Raw genomic sequence first — 23,088 nt, forward strand, 5'->3', positions numbered from 1 at the left:
CCGGTTATAAAAGCTGACTCAGGGAAGGTTTAGGGAAAACAATCTCAGAACAGGTTGTAATCATCAAACACGCTTAGGAACGCTGGTCTTTGAAAGCTCCTACACACTTTCTGTCAGTCGCTTAACTGATCCCCTCCCGTTGGGCATCTAGGTTGTTTCCATGGTGCAAGGGCAGCTGGGCAGCCGTGATGGCTCTGCCTGAGGGAGACCCGTGGATTTCAACCTCCTAGCACTGCCAGAGGAAGGCAGTGTGGGGGAGGCGGCATCAGAGGGCCTTCACCCTTGAGTACCACATCACCCATTAGGTGCACAGGAGGAAGGGCATTGCACTCAGAGGGAACAGCACATGCAAAGACCCAGAGGTGCAATGCGCTGGATATTGGCAAGTGTTCCCTGTACCCAAGAGTGGATGTAGGTGCTGGGGAAGGGGCGCCCTGAGGCCACGGGGCGATCATGGCGGGGGGGAGCTGCGCAGCTGTGGGGTGGCACCTGGACCGGCATGTTTGGAAGCAAAGGAGAAACAGGCCCAGTTCTGAATCATGGAAAGTCCGAGCTCCGGGCCAAGTTGGGGGAGGGGTGTGGGGGGGGGAGCTTTGGCAGCAATGGGAGGGGGTGGGTGTAGAGGAGGGCCCCAACTGAGGCTTTTCCAGGGACCAGGGGGAGCAGGGTCTTGCAGCAAGGGGGCAAAGTTCTCGGGGGTGTGGCATCCAGGCAGGGAGGTCCCGGCGATGCTCTGAGCAGGAGCCAAGCTTCACCTTGGCCTGCTGGCTGGATGGGCAGCAGGGAAGGAAGGCCGTTGGCCAGGGAAGGAAAAGTCCAGATTCCTCAGCGCGTCCTGCCCCAGAGTCCAGTGCGGAGGCCTAGTCTGGCCTCCCACCCCCTCAACCCTCCTCCCTCCCCCAGGCCCCGGCGCGGCCAGACGCCGTCCACCAGTGGTGCCGAGAGCCCTTTATCAGATAATAAATAAGGCGGCTGGAGCCGTCCGTGTCAACATGTTGGCGGGCTCGCAGGGCATTGCAAGGGGGGCTGCCCACCAGGGTCCACGTGGCCGTTGAGGGCCAGCCGCCCCCACCCCGGCACCAGTGGGACTATGGGCTCAGCTGGCCCCCTCCTCTCTGGGGCTGGTGCAGCCCCACCGAGGTGCACGTAGGGGAGGAGGGCACCCCGGGGCCCACAGCCTCACAGCCCCAGTCTGTCTGGCCTCTCGTCTGCCAAAGGGGGTCCACACAGGGGCCGGGCCCCGCGGGAGCCTCACCACCCCCTTCCTGAGGGCCTGTCCACATGCTCTGGAGAATGGGACGCTGTGAACAGTTGGCGGGCTTATGGCAAAGTCGGGTGGGGAGGGGCTGTGAAGACCTCACCCCTCCCAAGACGGCCGCCTCCTGTGTTTGGTGGCAGAATGGCCTGTCTTTGATGATGGTGACAGCAGCAGCTGGTCTTCTCTAAGGAGTGTCCTTTTTTGGTCAAATAAAAAATTGGGACCCAGTGAGGCTTCCCCCAGGGAGCAATTTTCCTTCTTAATAAGCACCTTACTTTTCCAGAGGACCGCCTCAGGGCATTTGCACTCGTTTTGCAAGAGCCATCCTTGGAGGCAGCAGAGGGGAAACTAACTCTTAGCCCCAGCCCCACCCTGGAAGCTCCCAGGTCCCAGCGCGGCTGCACGCGGTGGCCCTAGGCTGCCCCGTCCCGTTGAGCTGGTAGGGGCGGCTCGTGGAGCCAGTGGCAGTGACGTTCCACCGAAGGGGCCCCAGGGGATCAGTGTGCTCCCTGGGGTGTGCAGCGAACGCCCCCTGACTGCGGGGTGAGCCGGAGCCCCCGGTGTCACTGACTCTGACTCGTCCTCGGGGATGCACGTTGGGGCTGGCTTCTGCTTCAAGGAGCAAGCCCTGCAGGACTGTCCTGGGGATGCTTCCGGCCTCACGGCTCTGCCTGGAGCGAAGCAGCGAATTAAGGGCTTTAGGGAGGCGGGAGAAGGGTGCTCTGTAAACTGTTCTGGTTCAAGAAACCCCCACTGCGGGGACCCTGGGCGGCTCCCCTTTTCCTATGCCCCGTGTGCTTAATTTTCGTCTTCCCTGGCTGGGGCTTCTCCCTTCCCCAGGCGCCCAGGAGGGAGCCGGGCCGGGCGCAGTGGACAGTTTCTGTGGGCAGAGGGGACAGTGCGGATCGAGGTTCCCCCCTCGTGCTCTGCTGTAGGTGTGCACAGCCTGGCAGTGCAGACCAAGTGGCCATTCTTTCTGTTCTGTCGTCCTGATAAGTGGCCTGGGGCTGCCCACGCCTGCCAGGTTCCCCGGAGCATCCGGCTGTTGACCGGGCAGAGCTGCGGGGCAGGCTGGAGGGAGGAAGAGCTGCAGGAAGGGGGGTGCCGGAGGCTATATTAAGGCTCTGGATCCTGACAGTTTCCGGGCCCCAAAGGGGCACTCGGGGAGACGGCCTTAAATAGCAGCAAGGCCCCTGCCCAGAGGAGGGGCCCCCGGACTCCCTCATCCTGGGCGCGTCCTTCAAAGTGACTGAGGGAAGAGATCACTTCTTCCTTCCCTTTTTGACAAATCCCCCCTTCCCCTCGGTGACCCCTCTTCATCGACAGGGCACCAGCCCCTCCTCTCCATCCATGGGGACCCAGCCCGTCCTGCCCATCCCACTGTCGACACCTCCGGGAAGCCTCCTTGGGTTGGTCATGGCCGAGACCACCTCCATATACTGGGGACTCCCAGGGCCCAGGCCACTGCACATGGTGTGGATTATAGACTTGGCCACAGGCCCGTGGCACCCTTCCTCACCTACAGATGGGGAAACTGAGGCAAAGACAGCAGCTCCTGGGCTCCCAGTTGCCAGCGCTGCAATGAGCGGCTCTGCTGTCCCCTCCACTCCTGGGCCCCCACCCGGGCCCCACTGTGGCCTGGTGCCTTGTGTCACCTCTCTGAGCCTCGTGTCACCTCTCAGTGCCTTGGTTTCTCTCGTCAGGCAAGAAGAAGAATGGTGCCCGACCTCTAAGAGGGGGAGGTCAAGGGTCACGCTAGGCAGCGCAGAGCACAGTGCCTGGCCCGGAGGAGTGGTCTCCTGCTGCGACCACGACATCCCTGTGTGGCCTGTGGTCCTCGCCGAGGCTGTCCGCTGCCTCCTCCCCTCGGGCTGCTGCCCCTTGCGCCCTTGCCAGAGCCGGGGCGGCGGGGGGGGGGGAGGGGGGAGGGGGGGGGGGGGGGGGGGGCCTCGACACTCATTTCTCCCACTTTCATGACTTGGGTCTCCCACTTGGGGACCCGACACTCTGTCATGAGCCCTGAGCGGGGAGAGGAGGCTGGAAAGGAGGTGGGAAGGGAATGCCATCCTCTCCAGCTGGGCGACCCCTTAACCTCTCTGTGCCTGTTTCCTCCCCTGTGAATGTGCTCCCGGGAAAGGCAGCCCGAGGCCTGTGGGCATGGAGATGAGATGGCACAAGCCCTTCCCCATGACAGCCGGCTCATGCTCGGGCCACGCCCTGGCCTGCCAGGTGCGTCCACCCACGGACACAGTCCCTCGGGTGCTGCCATTCTGTTCCCATTTCTCTCGCTCCAGTCTACTTGTTGAAAGTGCCGGTTGTGACCTGCCAGACAGTCCCTGGTCCCCAGCAGTTTCCTCTGCAGCCTGACCCAGTGATGTGGTTCCCGATGTGGCCTCCGCAGGGACCCCTGGATGCTGGTGAGCATGCAGGTTCTGGGGCCCCAGCCCAGTCACTGATCTGGCCCCAGGCCTGAGACTGCTTTTTAACTGGCCCCTGGGAACCCCCAGATCGGGGCAGTCCCTGCTGCAGCCCTCTGTGTGGGAGAGTGGGGACCCCCATTTCACAGATGGGGACCAAGGCACTGAGGCTGGTGACTTCCTGTGGACACCCAGATGGTGAGAGCCGGCAGCGCCTGGCCTGCCCGGGGGGCCTGATTCATACCTCATGCCCCTGCATCCCCGGGGTTCACCCCAACGCTGCCCGGATGCCTGCTGTGCCCCAGTCAGAAGTTTGAGACCCACACGGGGACACAGGAGCTGCCATTGCTCCAAACCTCGGCTCACTCCATCCCTCCACCCTAGGCCAGAGGGGCAGTAAGTGGCAGGGCAGGGACTCAAACCCCAGTCCGCCTGATCCCGAAGCAACGACTTCTCAGTGTGGGCGCCCACGCTGACCCTCGCCCTGCCGCACCCAGTGTGCCTCTCCCTGCTCACAGGTGACCTCGAAGGCACTCAGTGTTTACGGGCCTCATTAAGTCCTACAGATGCCCTTGAGGGCTCCCGATGTGACTCAGAGCTGCCAGCAAGGTCCAGGAGACCAGCCCCCGGGGAACAGGTCTCTGAAAGGAGACAGCCTGGATGATGTCGGCCTGGCAGGCAGGGGCGGGGCTGGGAAACCCCGCAGGAGATGGGAGAGAGGGAAGCAGCATCAAGGTCTTTAGTTTACCTTCTCTCTTACGGTGTCATCTATGTTTAAAAAAAGACATGACAGCATCTCATGTAAACTGGGCTGGTTAGACCTTGAGGTACAACTTCAGAATGAATGGACACATCCCGGCAGAAGGGTTAACCAGGGTGGTGTGACGGTGGCCGGCTCACGTTGGCTCACGATATTTAACAGACTTCTGAATCAAACCGGGAGTTAGCTGGGGGCGGCAGAGGGGAGGGGGCTTTCAATCAGAAGTCTTCACACTGGAAAAATTTTTTTTTCCAGGTTTCTGGCTTCCTTGGAAAAATCAGGTCTTGTTAGTGAAAGGCAGGGCATGCCCCAATCCCCTCCACTCCCTATCGCTTCCCTGACCATTCAGGTCCCTTGGGCAGAGCTGCCTCCAGCTACAATGACCAACTAATTTATCATCCAACCTGTAAGCGGAGGACTTTCGTAAAAGAAAGAAGGTGTCATTAATAATTCTGCTGGGACAACAGACCAGACTGCGATGGTCCTAGGTAAGCCAGGACACGTGGCCACCCCAACATCAGCCACCATGCAGGCCTGATGCTTTACTCTGCCCAACAAAAACGGTCACAATACACAGATTCACTTAGAACAAGGCCCTTTACTGCCCCCTCTGGGAAAACCGTCCAAATAAATACACAAGTCCACGATGACTATGATGTGACTGGCTTCCCCTTGGGCTGGCGTCCTGGTACAGTGCATGACCTGCACATCTGTCCCTGGTATCCTGTGCTCAGAGAAGGGCAAGTTCTCCGAGCCATGGTTCTATCCATCAAATGTGGGAAGTGAAGGACAGACCCTGAGGCCTCAGGAGGTCCCACATCCAGCTGCTCCCCTCATTCTGTTGCCTGCCCAGCCTCAGTCATTTCACTTGTGATCCTGGTTTCACAAAAGGAGGCTGGGTTTTTTTCCAACTGCTGCATCTGTAAACGTGACGATGGGCTGTGCTGACAACAGAATTCAAGTTGGCGGTGGGTGCCCTGGGTCAGCCTTGGCTGGAGGGGCCAGAGTGGCTCAGAGCCTCGGACAGCGTTTGGGGGGGTCCCTTGCTGTCTGAGGGTGGGGGGTGCTCGAGCGCTTTCCCCACCAGCCTTCCTCCTGCTCCGGGGCCCAACTGCCCTCTGCACAGAAGGCCTCCCGGCCGCCGTGTGCAGAGACGCCCAGCACCTTGACGTCCCGCTGGCTCCAGTCTCTTCTGGCAGGTGGGCCTGGTGGTCTCTGCTGCGCTGGAGCAGAGCAGGCAGCGAGGTGGTCCGAGGGGGCCTGGGGACCTAGGCCAAGGCCAGCGCACACCAGGCCTCCTGGCGCAGGGCCCCGCCGAGGCTGGCCTGGGGGCCCAGGGCTGCCGAAGGGAAGGCAAAGTCCTCGGGCTCAAACTTGAACTCCAAGTGGCTGGGGGCCAGGGGGTCGTCCGGCTGGCCGGGGGCCTGCAGGGAGGACAGGGCTGCGTGAGGACGTGGGAGTGGCCGGCGGCCTCGCTGGAGCTTGGGAGCCTCATGACTAGGTGCCCTGTCTGAAGGGGCCTCCCCAGCCTCTGCAACGGCGGGGGGACCCTTCGTGAGGCCTGATGTGATGACGCACGCACAGCTTCTGCCACAGGTCAGCTCTAGGCACCAACGACCAGAGTGCCCAGCCCGGAGCTCCTGGGACAGGCCTGCGGGGGCTCTGACCTGGCTGGGGGGTCAGGGTTCCCCGAGGAGGTGCCAGGAGCCAGCTCTGGCCATCCCACCCCACCCCATCTGCCTTACCTGGGAGGCGACGCTGGGCCCAGGGCATGAAGGGGACGCCAGGCTGGGCTCAGGTTTCAAAGTGGCCGCTGAGCTCTCGGGGTCAGGGACAGAGGACAGCGGGGAGGATGTGGTGTTCCCTGTGGACCCTGAGAGGGAAGGTGGGGTGTTACAGAAGTTTCCAGATCTGGCCACACAGGTCGCACAGCGAGTAAGGGGGGCTAGGTGTGGCCTCCTCGACTGGACCTCCTGCCCCACGTTGGGTGAGCTTGCCCCACCCCCGCCCCGCCCCAACCAGAGCCACCCAGGGCACAGTCGGGGTGTTTGTACTTCGGGAGAACAACGCTTGAGCCAGTCACGTAAATCTCTAATGATGGAACATGACACACTCGCAGTGACTTCACAGGGAGCATGTGCGCCCCACGCGCGGGGCTGGGCTCCCTCCCGCGTCCTGGCGGGTCTGCCGTGCACCTGCGGAGCCCTTGGTCTTGGCCACGTTCTTAGGCCTCCGTTTCCGCGTCTGGATGCTTTCCTTCTTCATCGCCAGGGGCCGCGGCACCTGGCAGGGGTGGCAGGGGTGGGTGGCTGGTCCCTGTCCTCGCTCACGACGGGGCCTCTGCACAGCCACCTGCCCTGATCTGAGCCCTGCTGAGCCAGTCGCTCCTGCAGCCGACCGCGTCTTCACTGCCCTGTTTGGTGAGCTGCCCACCCACTTGGTGCTTTCCTCCAGGAGGGGCGGGGAGCAGCTGTCCAGCCCAATCTCCCACTGACCCAGTGGGGCCAGGAGGGCTCTGGGGGTGCACACAGCCAAGACCAGGGTGTCCAGCCTCTGCCCCCAGCCGAAGCACTGTGAGTGAGCCGCAGCGACGCTGTGAGCCTCTGTACCCATCTGCACGACGGGTGCGACAGTGACAGCAGGGGTGCGGTCCCACCATCAGTGAGGCCCCGGGTGACACATTCAGCCCAGGGCCAGCCCCAATGCCATCCCTGCCTCACTCCTCCCAGACCCCTGGTCTCTCAAGGTAGGGAGGCCATCAAGGGACCCCAAACAGAGGGCAGCCCCCCACCCTGCCCGCGCACTCACCCCGTGCAGCTTCATGTAGAGGCCGCAGGCGTTGCACACCGGCTCGCCGTCGGCGTTGCGCCGCCACAGTGTGGTGGTGGTCGTGTGGCAGTTGGTGCAGCAGAGGCCGGCCCGGCGGGAGGAGGACTGCGGGCGGGAGGCGGGTGTGAGCCTCGGGCTGGGGCTGGGGCCCTGGGGCTGCTCGGCCCGGCGCAGTTAGCGCCAGCGGAGCGGGAGGGACGGAAGCTGGAAACTGGACTGATGGGCGGCCAGGTCCCCGACCTTGTGGTGCTGGTGAGAAGCTGTTGGGGTGCTAGGCCGTGAGGCCTGCCCGAGACAGTGACAGCCTTGGTTCCTCGGAGCTTTGGCTCAACGCCCAGGAACCCTGACGCAGGTAGCTTCATCTTTCTAAGAAGGGCCTCGGTTTTCCCATCAGGAAAATGGGGATGATGACAGACCCACCACAGGCCTCTTGTGGGGTCAGGATCACATGAAAGCCCAGCACAGAAATGCAGCCGTTTTTTTTCTGTCATCTCTTTTTAGCCACCAACGCTGAGCCTTAACCCCATCCTTCTATGGTGCAGCAGCACTCACAGGGGCCACAGGGCCCCCCTCCGGAGGTCGGGCCCCAGGCTGAAGGTTCAGGGGCCTGCTGGTCCCTCTGGGCATGTGCTCGGCTCAACAACTCTCCATGGCTCCCCATTGCCCACTGGACTGAGAGTACCCACAACTCCCCTTGCTGCTCACTGCACCTCAGGTCAGAGCAAGACTGGACCCATCCAGAACCCTCCAGAGGCCCCGACATTCCAGAGGCCTGCCTCCCTCTCAGGCCTCCCAGCTGAGCTGATCTCAGGTTCATATCCGACCGGGGACCCCAAACCTCCCTGCACTTGGGGGCCTGGCGTGGCCCAGACACGCGAGCTCCAGGGATCCTGAGAGTGGGTCATCTGAGGCTCAGGAATCTGGACCAGGTTAGGGCGCTGGAGGGGTTCCGCCGAGCTGGCTGGTTGGGGAGTCGCTGTTGAAGGCCTGGTGGGGGCCCTTCCACCCACTCAGGAGCCCTTCCACCCGCTCAGGGGCCCAGTGCCTCTCTGTCAGGCACAGGTTCTGCCGACTCACATGTCAGTGTTTGGATGGGGTCCTGGTCACGTGCAGGCTGGGAGCCCCCGCTCTATGCTGGGCACAGGCCCCCAGGCCCCTGGACCCAAAGCCCTCCCCTGCAGCACAGCCTGCTGGGGCGGTCCCTCCCCGGCCCTGCTCCCGGGCCGCGGCCTTGGGGTGCTGCTCCCTCCTCACCCCCAGCCCCTGCCCCCAGACGCCGCTGAACCTGTCCAGACCTTTCCTCCGTGTGCACAGTCCCCGCCTGGTCCAGGTCCCCGGACCCCTCGCCCGGGCCACAGTGATGCAGGGTCACTAACCCATCCTGCCCACCGTAGCCAGGGTCACACCAAGTCACATCTGCTACGGTGTTCCAGCGCTGCCTCCGACAACGAGGACAGAAGGCCACAAAGACGCCATGCTCAAACTCATCCCAAGGACGCCTGTTCTCTCGTCAGTCTCCTCCAGCCCAGGACTGAGCTACAGGGCGACCAAAATGGAGACAGCCAAATGGAGCTGCCAAAGGAGCCCATCCTGCATTACAGGTGGGCAGATGGGACCTGCCTCAGTTTCCCCATCTGTCAGCAGCCTCTAGGGTCCTTTCTGCTGGGGTGACCAAGTGTGGCCAGCCTTGCCGACTGTCTCCTGCCCGCCCCCTTTCCCCAGGCTGTGGTGAGCCGGTCAAGGGCACAGGCCTGCCCCCTGAGAATGGCTTGGGAGGGGGGCCTGTCTGAAGCCCTCTGCACCAGCCCTTCCTGTGAAAACTCCAGAAGTGGAAGCCTGCCACCCTCCCCTCCCCCAGGCTGCAGGTGCTGACAGGCTGCAGAGAATTCTGCCCTGTTTAATCTAAGGCTCGGCCTTGTCTCCAGGCAGGACTCTGCCCCAGACTTGGGACAAAAGGACCAAAGACAAGGGAGGGACGAGGGCGTGGAGGCTCCAGAGGGAAGCAGGGCCCGACTCTGGCCCAGCTGGGGAGACCCATCCTTGGGTGGATGGCTGCCAGGCTGTGCTGGGCCCGCGGTCCAGCCTCTCAGGAATCTCAGCGGTCTCCCTGGGGGCGCCTGGGGGTGGGACTGATGCACTGGCTGGAGTGGAGAGAGCTGGTGCGAGGCCCCAGCAGACCCGGAAGGAAGTGGTGGCTGCAGCCCTGGGGCAGACGGCGGGGCATGCTCTGAGGAGGAGCACTGGACCTGGAGTCAATCAGGACCCCAGCCTGAGTCTCTCCCCAGGAAGCCCGTGGCGACATCCTGACCTTGTCGAAGAAGCAGCTGCTTTTGCCCGCCAGACAAGATTTGAGTCTCCCCTCCTTCCCTCCTATCTGCCTCTTGAGTGCCAGGAGCTGTGCGCACAGCCGGTGCCCCTTGCCTGCCTGAGCCCATGGTCCAGCGTCTCCTCCCAGCCCTGCCACCTGTCCTGGCCCAGGACCCCTGAGTCCCCCAGGCCATCCACCTTCCTAAGGTGGGAGGAGGCCTTGGGATCCTCGCCAGGCCGGCCAGGTTTAGGAACAAGCCAGGGTGTCCAGCCAGATGTGAACTTTGGGTAAGCAACAAACACTGTGTGTCAGCATGCCCCAGACATGGGACAGATTTATATTAACATGCTATTTGCTGTTGACCTGAAATTCACATTTAACCATGCGTCTTGTATTTCATCGGGTGACCCTAACCTACCCTCCACCATGGTCCTCACCTCCCACTGTGTCTTCAGACTAAGGGGGGGCCCATGGCCTGAGCCCCCTCTCCTCCCAGACCCAGCCGGGGCCTTCAGGAGCTTTTACCAACCTTCGCTCCCTTAGAGTTTACATTGCCATCCCATGTTCCAGAAGAACTTCAGCATCATTGAACTGCAGGACTCAGACAAGAGCATGCCAGCTCCTCGGGCCTCCAGGCCACTTCCTACTGCAGGAGCCCCTCCTACAGAAACAGTCCCGTGAGGCAGAAAGATACCCTCGCAACAACACGAACGTTGGCGTTTTTTCAACAGCACGCCTGGGGGGGTGCACACACATGGGCACGCCGGCAGACACATGCACACCCCCAAACGCCCCCCCTAGTCGCCTGTGCATTGCGGAACCCCCAGAGCTGTGCACACGGACAGTGCAGCCGCCTCGGAGACGTGGTTGCCAAGAGAGACGGCAGCAGGTGCAACCTGTGCAGAATACATGTGTGTGAGAAACAGGCCCCAGGAGTGCAAGGGAAGAATCTGGAAGCCACGTTTGAATCTTTTTACAGTGAGCATAAATTAAAATTCAGAAATTGGAGGGGGCTGGCTCCGTGGCCCAGCAGTTAAGTTCAGGGCACCTGGCTTTGGTGGCCTGGGCTCGGTGCTGGGCATGGACCTACACCCCTCGTTGGTGGCCATGCTGTGGCCACACAAAATACAAAATAGAGGAGGACTGGGGGCCGGCCCCATGGTCCAGTGGTTAAATTCCCGAGCTCCGCTTCAGCGGCCCAGGGTTTCACCGTTTTCACTGGGCAGGGACATGACACCGCTCAGCAGGCCATGCTGAGGGGGCGTCCCACATGCCACAACTAGAAGGACCCACAACTAAAAATGTACAACTATGTACAGGGGGCTTTGGGGAGAAAAAGGAAAAATAAAATCTTTAAAAACAACAACAAAGCAAAATAGAGGCGGAGTGGCACAGATGTTAGCTCAGGGTGAATCTCCCGCAGCAAAAAAAAAAAAAGGGAAATTAAAATTAAGAAAATGTACAAAAAAGAATGACGGTAAAACACTTCCACACTGCTCGCCCATTACCTTCTCCTGTCCCCTCATGAGAATGCATTTTATAGACGGGACAGCGAGGCTCAGAGTTGCTGAGGGGCAGAGGGCCAGTGGTGGTCCAGGGGTGGACAGAACTGCCGCCCTCAGCTGAAGGCACTTTGGGGACACGTCCCCAGTGCTGTCCACACCCCCGCGGACGCCCAGAGCCTCCATCTGTGGTTCCTCACTGTCCAGACAAGGAGCCAGGCCCGGCCACTCTGAGGCCCCTCGCCACCAGGCCTCTCTGGCTGCATTCTGTTTTTCCTTTTTGGTCTGTCCTTTTCAAAAGAAGTTAAACTTCAAAGGCTGCTCTGGCAGCAGAGCAGCCCTGAGCTCCAGGCGCTGAGAGCATCTGAGAGATCCAGAGGAATCCGGACAGGCTGCGGTGGGCAGCAGGGAGCCTGGGGCGGCGCTGGCAGGGAAAGGGGAAGGGAGCGGGGCAGGGCCGCACACCCCAGACACTGGGAGAGAGCACTGCCGTTGGGCAGAGCAGTGAGAAACGGCTCTGATTTCAAAGGGGTCCTCCGGAGAGGCTCTTGGAAGTGGAGACAAGGGGACAGTTAACCTGATAATGCCCGAGTATCCCTTGCTGCTCAGGACAAACTGAGATGGGAGAGTCCGTGAGGCAGGGTTGTGCCGGAAGGAACACCCGGGGTCTGTGAGTGCTCCAAACGTCCGTCCGTCAAGGCCCCCTCTGCTTGGTGAAGGACACTGGGCCCCACATGGCACTGGCCTCTTCCCGGAGCTGGCGCCAGAGCCAGCTTCTGCCAAAGGGCTTTTGGTCTGCTGACCTTGGCCACTGGGCTCTGATATTTGGGGGCCAGGCCATGTGGGGCTCGAAGAGCATCTGGCCGTAAGAGATGGCCGAGGAGCAGGCACACAGATACCACTGAACCACCAGGATTATCCACCGGGCTCGGCCACACTGCCAGCACTCAGCTCAAAGGTGCAGCTCCCTAGGCCTGTCACTAATGGCGCACTCGAGATGCAAAGGGCCACAAAGGGCAGCATGGGCACCTGTTACTGTCACATTCCTGTACTCTGGGTGACAAGCTTCTAGCATTTGATAATCATTTAAAAGAAGGTTCCTCCTGGGGAGGCCTCCTGGGCCATCAGTTCTGGCCACACATGAGGGAGAGTGGGGCAAGTCTGGGCAACTGGCCTCACTCCCCCATGGCGGGGAAGCCTGTGAGCTGAGCTCTGGGGGCAGGACTCAGAGTCCTGGGGTTTCCACAGACAGCCTGGCTCTGCCGGGACGGGCAAAGGGCAAGCGGTGGGGCTGCCCTCCCTGAGTGCCAGGCGGGAACCCCCAAGCAAGTCAGAGGAGACACCAAGGATCCTGCTCGAGGAGAGACAGGGAGTGGAGGGGCCCTGTGAACACACCTGACCCCAGCCCCACGCGGCATACACTCCTGGGTGTGTTCCATACTCAGGTCTGCATGCGTCTGGACATGGGGTGACCAGGTTGTCCGCCCTCTGGGGCCTGTGGCCCTGGGGAGATGAACAGGCACACAGGGAGCCCTCACCCTGCGAGGCAACCTCAAAGCTGCTTGTCCCCCAGACCAGGAAACGGAGGCCTCTCCAGGCCAAGCGCCATCCACAGAGCTGGCCGAGGCCAGTCAAGCACTGTATACCAGCTTCTAACTCGATCTGTACAACACGGCATGGGGAAAGTTCCGGAATTCATCTCACAGAAGACCCCGGACAGGGGCAGAGGGCTCAGCGTGAGTGGGGAGCACATGGGAGCCTGAGGGGGACAGTTCTGGTCCCAATGCGGGGTCGCCACCTGTAGGCTGTGAGCCCAGGGAAGCTGCTCAGCATCTCTGAGCCCCAGATGGTCATCTGGCTGTTGTGAAGGTAAACATGGTGGCCCCTGCCTGCCCACCCCCCAAGGCAGGAATTTCCTGCTGGGAGGTGAGCCCAGCAAGGCGAGCGGTGGGGGACAGAGGCAGGGAGATCCTACACCTCCCTCTCCTGTTCAGCAGTGTGCCCTGTTCAGTAGTCATCACAGGGGCAGAGAGGACACTGGGGGAGGCCATGTGGACTGTGAGGGTCCCTCTCCTTGAGAGGCACGGTGTGGGTGCAGCGGGCTTGAGGGGCCTTCAGAGCCCTAAATTCCAGGCCAGATCAGAGGAGGAAACACAGCAGCTGCTCTCAAACTGCCCGACGGAGTCAGTCCACTTCCACCTGGCCGGTCTGGGGCCTCAGAGGGTAGGGCCCAGGCGCTGCCACAGCCGGGCTTCAGGTTTGGAGGGAAGACCTGCAGCGGGGCGCCTGGCTGCCCAAAACAGCGACCTTGGCAGGTGCTGGGCCACCCCACAGCGTCAGCCAGGGACCAGCCAGTGCCCAGGGCCAGATGCATCAGAAAGGGCCAGAACCAGCCAGCTGGCCCTGACAGGGCTCACTCATCCCAGCTGTAGACTAGGGAGCTCTGAACCCCCAGAAACACACCGCTGCCCAGACCCCGACCTGGGAGCCGCTGCGGCCTCGTTAACTTTATTCTGCTGGCAGAGCATCAGGCCTACCTCTTGTTTACAAAAATTACTCAAACATCAGTGTTCGGCTGTGAAACGGTATACAGCAAAGTCACTTTAAACCTTTTACGCAGCTTTTGGGAGCTCTGTCTGCACCGGCGGGGGTCCGGCTCCCAGGCCCCACTCCCTACCCAGCCACAGCCAGAAGGAACCAAAAGTGAAAACAAGTTTTGCCCTGGAACAGCCACAGACCTGGTTTGGTCTCCGTCCCCACCTCCCAGTGGAAAGTGTAGAAACTGCTCTGCCAAGGACAGTGGGCCCAGAGCCCCTCCACTGCAGGATTTCAACAACCTCCAGCCAAGCGGCCACGCCGCAGCCGCCTCCCAGCCGCCTTCCCCTCCAGCACCAGCCCGGGGGCCGCGTCACCTCCCGACCCGCCACCCAGCCAGGCAGAAGCCCTGGTCACCCTCGGAGCCGCAGAGCTGAGCCCCGGCGGGCCGTGGACCCCGACGGTCACGTCCTGCCCAACCGGGTCCCAGCAGAGCTCGCTGGGCAGCAGAGCCCTTCCCGGGAGACCCCCGCACACCCCGCGGCCGCGCAGCTCCCAGAGCGGCGAGCCGGCAGCGGCGGGGAGGGCGCTGTCACCGGGGCCTGGCCCTCCCAGCTCCCCAGAGCGCTCCGGGCTGCAAGCGGCTGCGGCCGGCAGGCCCCTGCGCGTCCCCCGCCTCCCCGCCGCTAGCCTGGCCCGACCCACCGGACCCGGACCCGGAGCGGCCGCACTCACCAGGCGCTTCTGCGGGCGCACGAGCGGCCGGTTGACGCCGTTCATCTTGTGGTAGAGGCCGCAGGCGTTGCACAGGTAGTGGCCGGTGCCGTCGCGGCGCCACAGCGGCGTGGACAGCGCCCCGCAGTTGACGCACTCGCGACCCTCGCCGGGGAACTCCTCCAGGAAGTCGGACACTGCGGGGACACGCAGTTCGTGGGCCGAGGCTCTGCCCTCCTGGCTGGCAGGCGGGCGGCCGCTGCGGGCTTTCCTTTTTTTTTTGGTACCTTAAATTTGTTTTAAAATTTATTTTATCTAATTTTATTTTTAATTTTTTTTAAGACTTTACTTTTGTTTTTTCTCCCCAAAGCCCCCAGTACATAGTTATCTATTTTTAGTTGCGGGTTCTTCTAGTCGTGGCGTGTGGGAGGCCGCCTCGGCAGGGCCTGATGAGCTGTGCCATGTCCGCGCCCAGGATTCGAACTGGCGAAACCCTGCGCCGCCCCGAAGCAGAGCGCGCGAACTTAACCGCTCCGCCACGGGCCGAGCCCCCTGTTTTTAATTTTAAATTTACATTAAGTTCGTGCCGGACTTAAGACACTCGTCAGAGCTGCTTTCATAAGGTGGCGGGAGGATTAGTAAACAAATCTCAGGGCGACAACAGGGACTCGCCCTCCTCTGAACCGGGTCCAGCACTGGCGTCCGTAATTTTGATCTCTGGGAGGCAGGGGCGTCCACGCCGGCAGAGGGAGGGGGCCGAAGGGCCTTGTCCTCTGCAAAGCGGGACGGTCCGGAGGGGCGACAGTGGTGAGGCTGAAACGGATCCTACAAGGACTATGGGGCCTGGACCGTCAGCTTTGCTGCGGTCATACGTAACCTTCCTCCTCCCTCGGAAGGCAGCGCACTTCGGCCTCCACCGCGCCCTGGGCCGGCGCGCACGGGGGCGCGCGGCGGGCGAGGTCCCCTGGTGCCCTCCAGGCTGGGCCAGGCGCCGGCGACGCGCAGGCGGCCCGGGCGCCGGGTGGGGGCGGGGCGGGGATCAATCATCGCCCGGCCGGGGGCGGGCGCCAGGCGCGGGGTTGCCCTGGGCGGCCGGGGCCAAGGGGACCCCGCTTCCTGCGCCGAGGAGCTGGCGAAGGCCAAAAGGCCGCTCCGGAGCGGCGGCGACGCCTCCACCCGCCCAGGAGAGATGGCCCGAGGGCGTCTCTGCGGGCCCCAAACACAGAGCCGTGGCCCTCGGCTTTGGGCCGCCGGGTGAGAACGTGTCCGACTACTCAGAAAGCGGGCGGAGCGAATCGCCGCTTTACAGGCCTGGAATCCGATTATCCAAACTGAAACCCCGGGGAGCGACTGAAACCAGGTCTCAAATTAGAATATGTAAACATTCTAGAACAGAGATCAATGTGGCAGCTTACTTAAATAAACCAGTATTTTGAACTTCATAAAAATCATTTCCAAAACTTTCATAAAAACGTTTAAGAAGTAGGCTCTAAATTGGCAAGATCCAGAATGTCGGGTTCGGACGAATGAAAGGGCGAAGTGCACACACCTTCTTAGCAACGTGTAAAAAAGAATTTAGGCCGCAGTGTTTTTCACCCGGGGCGGCTGGGGTTGTGGCAGACGCCGTATTCCGCCCAGGTGAACGAGTCCCCAGGGTTCTGGGCCTGCCTCACGCTGGTGGCCGATCTGGCCGGGAAAGCTCTGACGTTTGGGGGAGAGGGGGAGCATTTCGTACAGCGCGGGTTCGCACCTGGGTACAGCCAGCACCCAGGACCCAAGTCCGTGGAGACACCTCCCAGCCCTGCACTCACCGAAGGTGGCTCTGCGGCCCGCAAGGCCAGCCGGGCGGCCCGGGAGGCCGTGCAGAACGCTGCTGTCGAAGGGTCCGGAGGTCCAGGACGGGGCGACCTCGGTGCTCACGTACGCCGGGTACGCGGTGGGGTACGCGGCGCCCACGGGCCGCCCGAGCGGGGCCGGATACTGCTCTCGAGCCAGCACTGCGCCCTGGTAGGCGCTGCTGTCCCGGCTCCCGACGCCGCCACCGCCGCCAGGGCCCGGCGGGCTGTGCGTGAAAGGGAAGGTGGTGGCCCCGGGAGGCTGAGCGGCCGGCGGGTGCGGGCTGGCGGAGCCGAAGGCTGACGAGTCTGCCGCGGCCGCCTGCGCCCAGTTGGGGTGCGCGGCGAGCGCCGGGGGCTGCGGGCCCGGCTCACACGCCGGCAGGTAAGGCAGCATGGAGGGGACGCGCGCCGGCGGCACGAACACCGGGGAGCCGGCGCCCGGCGCGTGCAGAAAGGCGCCCGAGTCGGCGTAGGCGGCCTGGCCGGGGCTCGGGGCCAGCGCCAGGCTCTGGTACATCTTCCCGGGCGCGGCCTTGACCTGCAGGAAAGGGGGACCGGCGTCGAGGTCACCGCGGCTGTGCGCCCCGGCCAGCGCCCGCGCTCGTGCCCGGCAGGTGTTGCCGCTCGGTCCGCGCGCCCCATTCCCCAACCGGGTTGTTCTTGGGGCGGGTCCTGGAACCCGCCGGGGCAGAACGGCGCGGGGCGGGGGCGGCCTCGAGCGGCCCGTGGGGCATCCCCCGCGCAGCCGCAACTCGGAGAACTCACCTTCTCCACTGCCCCGGCGTCGGAGGTGCCCGGGTGGGCTTGGCGGGGGCTGAGAAGGAGCGGCCTAGCACGTCCGCAGGGCGCAGGGCCTGGGCGCGGGGGCGCGCCGCGCTGGGAGAAGGCGCCGGGCCGGGGAGGGGCGCGCGGCGACAGGCGCAACTGGGGCACTCACCGGCTGGTCGTCAGGACCGGAGGGCGCAGCGGTCGCGGGGGGCCGGCGACAGCCGACAGTCGGGAGGGAGACTGGGAGCCGGGGGCCGCGCTGTTCCTCAGGGAACCCCGGGCGCTGCGGCAGCCCCTCCGCGCCGCCCCGCCCCGCCCCGGCCCGCCCCGCCGCGCCGCCCCTTCCCTCCCGGCGCCCTCCCTTCCCTCCCCGCGGGGTCAGCGCTGGGGCTGCGGCCGTGGCGCCACGTGACCCGAGCAGGCCCGGCTCGCGGGGCTCGGCGGGAAAGGCAACGGGGATGCAAGGCTTGGGGCACCAGGAGCTGAGTACCGGCCGGAGCTCGGTGGGGCCCCGGGTTACTCGGGGCTTAGAGGCTTTTTAAAATTTGTTCGTGGGATTCGAGGATTCCCACCCCTCCCTCTTCACCAGCCCCGGGCTCCCGCCAAGGCTGGCCTAGCGTCCTGTTCCGTGTCTGAGGCCGAGTCCGAGACCCCGGCCGCTCCGCTCACGGACACGCCGTGGTGAGGCCCCCTCATTGCGCCCCTGGACTCGAGGCTCAGCGCAGGGTTCCGTCTTCCATGAGGATCCCAGAGTCCGTGTCCCTGGACTCGAACCGGGTGTACGACGGCCACTGCATGCGCGAAGTCCAGCGGGAGTCTCACAGTTTCCTGCATTTCTGACCAAGCAGGGCAACTTCGGCGCGCGTTCCCAGCTGGGGGGCGCGGGCGCGATAGGCAGGCGCCTTCTGGATGCATTCTCCTTCCGCACGCAAGGCCCCAGCCCAGCTCCTCGCCCCCACCCCGAGGTGGGACTTTCACTCCGCCCTGGGGGACCGTTGAAGAGTCCCCTCCTGGCACCAGAAATGCAGGATGGGTGGGAGGCTACCTGGGTCATAGAGGTTTCCCCTGGCACTCCCTGGGTGGACCCGTTGGCGGCAGCGCTGGGGCAGGGCAGGCCTCCGGCTCAGCTTGGCTGACGGACGAGGGCGGTCGGTCCAAGCCTCCCGCTAGGGCCGCGCTCTCCCAGGGGACAGCTCAGAGCAGGCGCCGAGCGAGCGACACTGGCTGGGCGGCAGCTGGGCTCACCAGGCGGCCTTTAGGACCATGAATGTTTTTCTTTGCAGAACAGAGCCCTCCGCTCGCCTCGGTCGGCCCAGGGTGCAGAGGGCACTGACTGGGGCCAGGGGCCCTCCGCGGTGGACGGCGCTTTTAGCCTGCAGTGGCGCGGCCTGGCACTCACTTCTCTCCATGCGCTCTCCTCCTCCCGCCTGCGAAGGGGATTCCAGGTGTACACCGAGGCACCCAGGCTTGACCTGGCCGGACTGCCCAGGGAAGAATGTCCTGGAAGGTAGCAGCATGGTCCCCCTCACGGCCCTGAGCCGGGGACCCCATAGAAAGTCCCCCAAACGGGCTCTGGACTCTTTACCAGCCTTGGCACAGCAGAAGGCTGCGACCGGGAAGCGTGCGCCATTGGGAGGGGAGAAGGCGGCCTTCAGTGCCCGCTTTACCCTCCGCCCTCCCCCCATCCCACGCCCCACACTCGCCCACCACCCCCACCGCATCCGCTCCCACCCGCAGGGCCCCGGGTCCACGCTGCCAGGGCGGGGTCCGGTGGTTCCACTCTCCCCTGACGGGGCTACCCTGGGGATCCGAACCCGGGCCCCTCCTCTCTCCACCCCCCTGTCCAGACTCGCCAGTGGATCTCGGTCTCTCTCCTCTTTGCCAGTGGGCCCCATGAGAGCGGGGAGGAGACCCCGTGCCGGTCCGGGTCGTGGAAACTCTCTGTGCCGGGGGCCATGTGCTGCGCTAGGTCCGCCTCGGCCGCGCAGAGGGCAGGAAAGCGAAGCTGGTTGAACCCGCGGCCCTGTGACCCTCAGAGGCTAGAAAGTTTGATGATTCTGGGAAAATGCCCCACCAGCACTGGGGATGGAGAGAGTGAAAAAGGGGACACTTTACTTGCTGGGGGTTGAGATCTCTCCCCCCCCAAATAGATCCAGAGAAAAGGAAAGATCCACTGCAAACCCGGGATCCTGCTGGGGCCGTGGGGGGCCGGGGGTGGGGGTGGGGGGAGGACTTGTATTTTTTATTTGGAATAAAAATCCAGTCCAGTCCTTGTGCAGCAAACACCAACATGGGGGTGGGGGGGAAGGTAGTGCTGTGTGTTCCCTTTGACGTTTCCATTTAATTCTCACACCAATCTTATGAGGTAGATGATATTATTCTTATTACCATTACAAATGGGGAAACAAGGCGCAGAGAGGTTAGCTCTCTTGCCAAAAGTCACACAGCTAGTAATTAAACAAGGTAATTAAAACAGCGAAGAATGCAAAATATACATAAGGAGGCAATCCCTGGTCACTTTTTCTGTATTAACAAACCCCTAAAGCAGACATGGTTATTTTTACAATTGAAAAGCTAAGACCGTTTCCCAAGGAGAATGTTGGAGTGGGGTGGGGGCTGGCAGAAGCTGCCTCTGAGACCCTGGACTCTGGAAAGAAGCAGCGTGACTTGACTCTTTAAAGGCTTCTCCGAGGCTGGAGCCCATGCTGGGTGGTCCCATGTCACTCCCTCCCCCATCCCCTGGCTGTGCCGCCCCTTGCTGCCCCCTCTGAGCTCATCGCCCTGGCGCAGTAGAGGCAGAGGTCCCAGCCCGTCAGGCTGACACCCTGCTGGCCCTCGGCAGCCTGGGCACAGTGACGGGTGGGGGGGCTCCGGGCATCTGTGCCAGCCTCTGCGCCCTCCTCACTGGTCCCTTTTACTTGAACCAAAAAGAGAGGTGTCTCAGCCCAAATGACACAGCCGAGGTCCCCCCCCCACCACCTTGCCTAGCCTCCCCTGCCCCCGCGAGTCACCTCTGATGCTAAAGGACCCTCTCGTCCTTCTGTGCAGCTGTCCCTGCCAGGCTCCCAGGGCCCCTCGGGAAGGAGCCAGGTGCCCCAGCCCACCAGAGCCTCACTCCCCACTAGTCCATCAGCCGCAGGCTGGCCTCTCCCCCAGGCCTTTCCCATGCTGCTCCCCAGCGTGGGGGCCCTTCCTTTGCCCTCTTTTCTACCTGCTGAACTCCTACACATCCCTCAAGGTCCAGCTTTCAAGTTCCCTTCTGTCTGTGGCCTTCCCTGATAAGTTGCTGTCTCCCTTCCCTTGTACCTCCTCGTGTTTTGTGGTCAGATGGCCGTGTGTCCTGTTCCGCCCCTCAGCATACTTGGAGCCCCGAGGAAAGCTGTGGGGGCAGCAGGTCAGAGCGTGAACCTGAAGCAGTCAGACTTTCTTCTGGGTGCCGCTTTGCCTTCTTGAGGCTGTGTGACCTTGGGTGAGTCACTTTTCTCTCTGTGCCTCGGCTCACCTGTAAAGTGAGGGTGACATTGGTGCCTGACCCTCACAGTGACTTTTGGGAGGAATTAGTGGGACCAGATACTGCAGCATCCTCCCAGGGATGGGCACAGAGCGGGCACTTGACAGGCGCTGGACAAACGCTTCAGGGAAGCCAGCTGAGGGGAGCCGAGCGCTGGGCCCAGGGGCTCAGCTGCAGCTGTGTGGAGGCTGTGGAGTTGTTTGCGGGGCCCTGGGAGGCATGGGAGGGATCTCTGTCCCAGAGGTCAGCCCTGGGTGACTCCCTGCCCTGGTCCCCAGGTGTACCTCTCTGGGGACTTGGCCAGGGCTGGCCAGGGGGTCGCAGCTCCAAAGTGGGGACCCCACCCGCAGTGAGATGAGAGGGTTGGCCTTTGAACCTCCGGTGACCAGGCAGAGCTGAGTTACACGGTTCCAGGAATGAGGGGCTGCAGGCTGGGGCCTTGGGGAAGGGGATGTCCAGGGCCTGAGTGGCCAGGGGCAGGGGACCAGGGTGGGGGCCTCCAGCAGGGCTCTGGGTTCACTGGTCCAGCAGCCGCCTTGTCCCAGCCCCAGAGCTTGGGAACTGCTAACTCAGACACATTATTGATGGAAAAGAAAACAGTCTCCATTGTTTGAGGGGAGATGGGGAGTCAGGGCCTCGGACCAGCTCCCAGGAGGGACCCAGGCCTCTCCTCGGGTGCCTCAGGTGCAGCCCCAGGGGTGTCAACCCGCTCCCAGGGATCGCCCCAGGCAGGGTCCTTGCCGTGCACACAGCTACTTGTTGTCCACTCGGGGCTCCCTTCTCAGGTTGAGGCAGTCACGTGTCCAGCCTGGGAGAGGGGTGGGTGCCAGGAAGTAGCCCTTCAGGACAGGGTCACCGGAAGGAGTGGGCCTGGGCCTGGCCCTCCCCACTCCCCCGGGGACCTGCCCCTCCTGCAAGTGTGGGGGCTCAGGGAATGAGGCCTGGATGGGGCCTCCGGACGGGGAGGGGCTGAGAGGTCAGACCCGCTGCTGGGGCCCCTGTGGAGGTCTGCGTCCTCCCCAGTTATTCAGGTAAGCCCCACGCCCCCTCCCCAGGGTGGGGAAAGTCAGTTCAAAGTCCCCTCCCCTGCTGCCACCCAAGGCCCCTCTTCCCCCAGGCTCCACCAGGGCAGGGCTGTGCCCTGTCTTTGCTGACCCCGAGCCTTGGAGCATCTTCAAGACCTGCCGTCCCTCAGGGGGATGAGTCCGTGTGGAGGATTCTTCTCCAACACGGATGACTCTGAGCACCTGAAGTTCCAGAACTGCAGAGCTCCCCCGTGGCAAGGGAGGTCAGGAGGTGAGACTCTTCAGGTATGCCTGGGAGGGGCTTGGGGAGCCTGGGTGCTGCATCTGGGGGTGCCGCAGGTGTCACAGTCTGTCAAGGACACATCTGGGGTGGTGTGTGCGCCCTCTCTTGCAGGTACCGTCAAGCTTGAGCCTGATGCTGGCCTCAGGCCGCCTGCCCCTCTGGCCCAAGCTATCCAGCTGAGCCCAGAGCTGGAGCAAGGCACAGCGACTGCCCAGGGGGCAGGGGCCGCAGGGCCGGTCACCATGCCATATCTGTGCCTTGGCCCACCACCCCCCCGGGTTGTGGTTGCTTTTGTCACCGTCATCGTCACCACCCTTGTTTGGCGTTTCCCGAGTGTCCCCCATGTGCCTGGCTGGGCCTGGGGACGTGTGTGTTTTAGCTCCTTTAAAGCTCACAGCCAGCTGGTGAGGTGGGGCGGCCCTCATGCCCATTTCACAGGGGGCAGAACCAAGGCCTGGACAGAAGGGACTTGTCCGAGGGCCGGGGCCAGGCACAGGCTGAGGCAGGATTTGAACCCAGCTCCCGACAACTCTCGGGCCGTGCTCTGCTCCCTCTGCCGGCCCCTGCTGTCCATGGGTCCTTGCCCCCGCCCAGCCCAAGACTGGGCTCTTCCCCTCCCAGCACCAGCAACCCTTAGAGAGCAGCTTAGGTGGGCTTCACATCAGCAGTGACACAAGCTCCTGTGGACCAGGGGACGCCGGGCCTTGTAAACAGCCTGCACTGGGGATGACCCAGCGGGGCCGAGTCGGCTGCGGGGACGAGGGGAGCCGGAAGTGGGAAGAGAGCTCCCCGGCCACCAGATCACGTTTGTAACCCAATCTGGTTTCAAAGCCCCTTCCTGAGGTCTCTCTGCATTAAACTCGGCAGGCACTGGCCGGCCAGGTCACCAGACAGCCCACTCAGAGAGGGGTCCTCTGGGGAAGGACTCAGGGCAAGTTTGTTTTTGGGGAGTCGTAATCATGCTCCAGGCGCGTCAATCTGTCCTGTCGGTGGGAGCGAGCAATGTGACTGCAGCCTTGGCAGATGTCCTGTCACGTGATGGGTATTTATGACCGACTTCCAGGCCAAGGAGCTCCCCCAAAAGGTGCATCCGCAGGGATGGCGTGCTGGAGCAGCGGTGCCGGAGCGGGGAGAGGGGGCCGGTGGGGTGGGAGGCTGCACAGCACCTGGCTGATCACGGGGGAGGGAGAGGGATGCAGGGTCTCCAGCTCCCCCCTAGCCTGAGCTTGAGTAGGATGGACAGGTGGACGGATGGATGGCTGCACAAGGCAGCCCCTCGTGTCTATAAGCTGTAAATTACTTCACCGCGCGTGACATCAGGCTGGATGTCTGGTGACAGG

The 23,088-nt window shown here is 63.0% G+C and overlaps 1 protein-coding gene across 5 annotated transcripts; it reads right to left on the bottom strand.

Moving 5' to 3' along the window:
* Positions 1-5,019: 5,019 nt before the first annotated feature.
* On the bottom strand, positions 5,020-18,575 carry GATA5 (GATA binding protein 5). 5 transcript variants are annotated; one of them, XM_046678218.1, is made up of 8 exons: positions 17,975-18,575; positions 17,099-17,765; positions 16,135-16,699; positions 14,345-14,610; positions 7,244-7,369; positions 6,631-6,718; positions 6,181-6,308; positions 5,020-5,859 (listed from the first exon to the last, which is right to left on the bottom strand). In XM_046678218.1, exons 3-8 carry the CDS (start codon positions 16,676-16,678, stop codon positions 5,704-5,706), a joined length of 1,308 nt encoding a protein of 435 aa, XP_046534174.1. In that variant the 5' UTR covers positions 16,679-16,699; positions 17,099-17,765; positions 17,975-18,575; the 3' UTR covers positions 5,020-5,703. The 5 variants fall into 5 exon arrangements, 4 of the variants coding, with proteins under 4 accessions (XP_046534174.1, XP_046534175.1, XP_046534173.1 ...); XM_046678219.1 differs by having other exon boundaries at positions 14,345-14,520; positions 16,927-17,765; XM_046678217.1 differs by having other exon boundaries at positions 16,927-17,765.
* Positions 18,576-23,088: the final 4,513 nt, after the last annotated feature.

Source organism: Equus quagga, chromosome 12, assembly GCF_021613505.1.
Source record: "Equus quagga isolate Etosha38 chromosome 12, UCLA_HA_Equagga_1.0, whole genome shotgun sequence".
Lineage (NCBI taxonomy): Eukaryota > Metazoa > Chordata > Mammalia > Perissodactyla > Equidae > Equus > Equus quagga.

Bases quoted from the DNA above. Each gene is read 5' to 3' on its own strand.
- GATA5 (XM_046678218.1), bottom strand. From the start codon at position 16,678: ATGTACCAGAGCCTGGCGCTGGCCCCGAGCCCCGGCCAGGCCGCCTAC. The intron at 7,370-14,344 runs GTGAGTGCGGCC...TCCCGCCCGCAG, and splicing joins TGCGCCCGCAGAAGCGCCTG to TCCTCCTCCCGCCGGGCCGG. The intron at 6,309-6,630 runs GTGCACGGCAGA...CTTCCCTCTCAG, and splicing joins CAAGACCAAGGGCTCCGCAG to GGTCCACAGGGAACACCACA.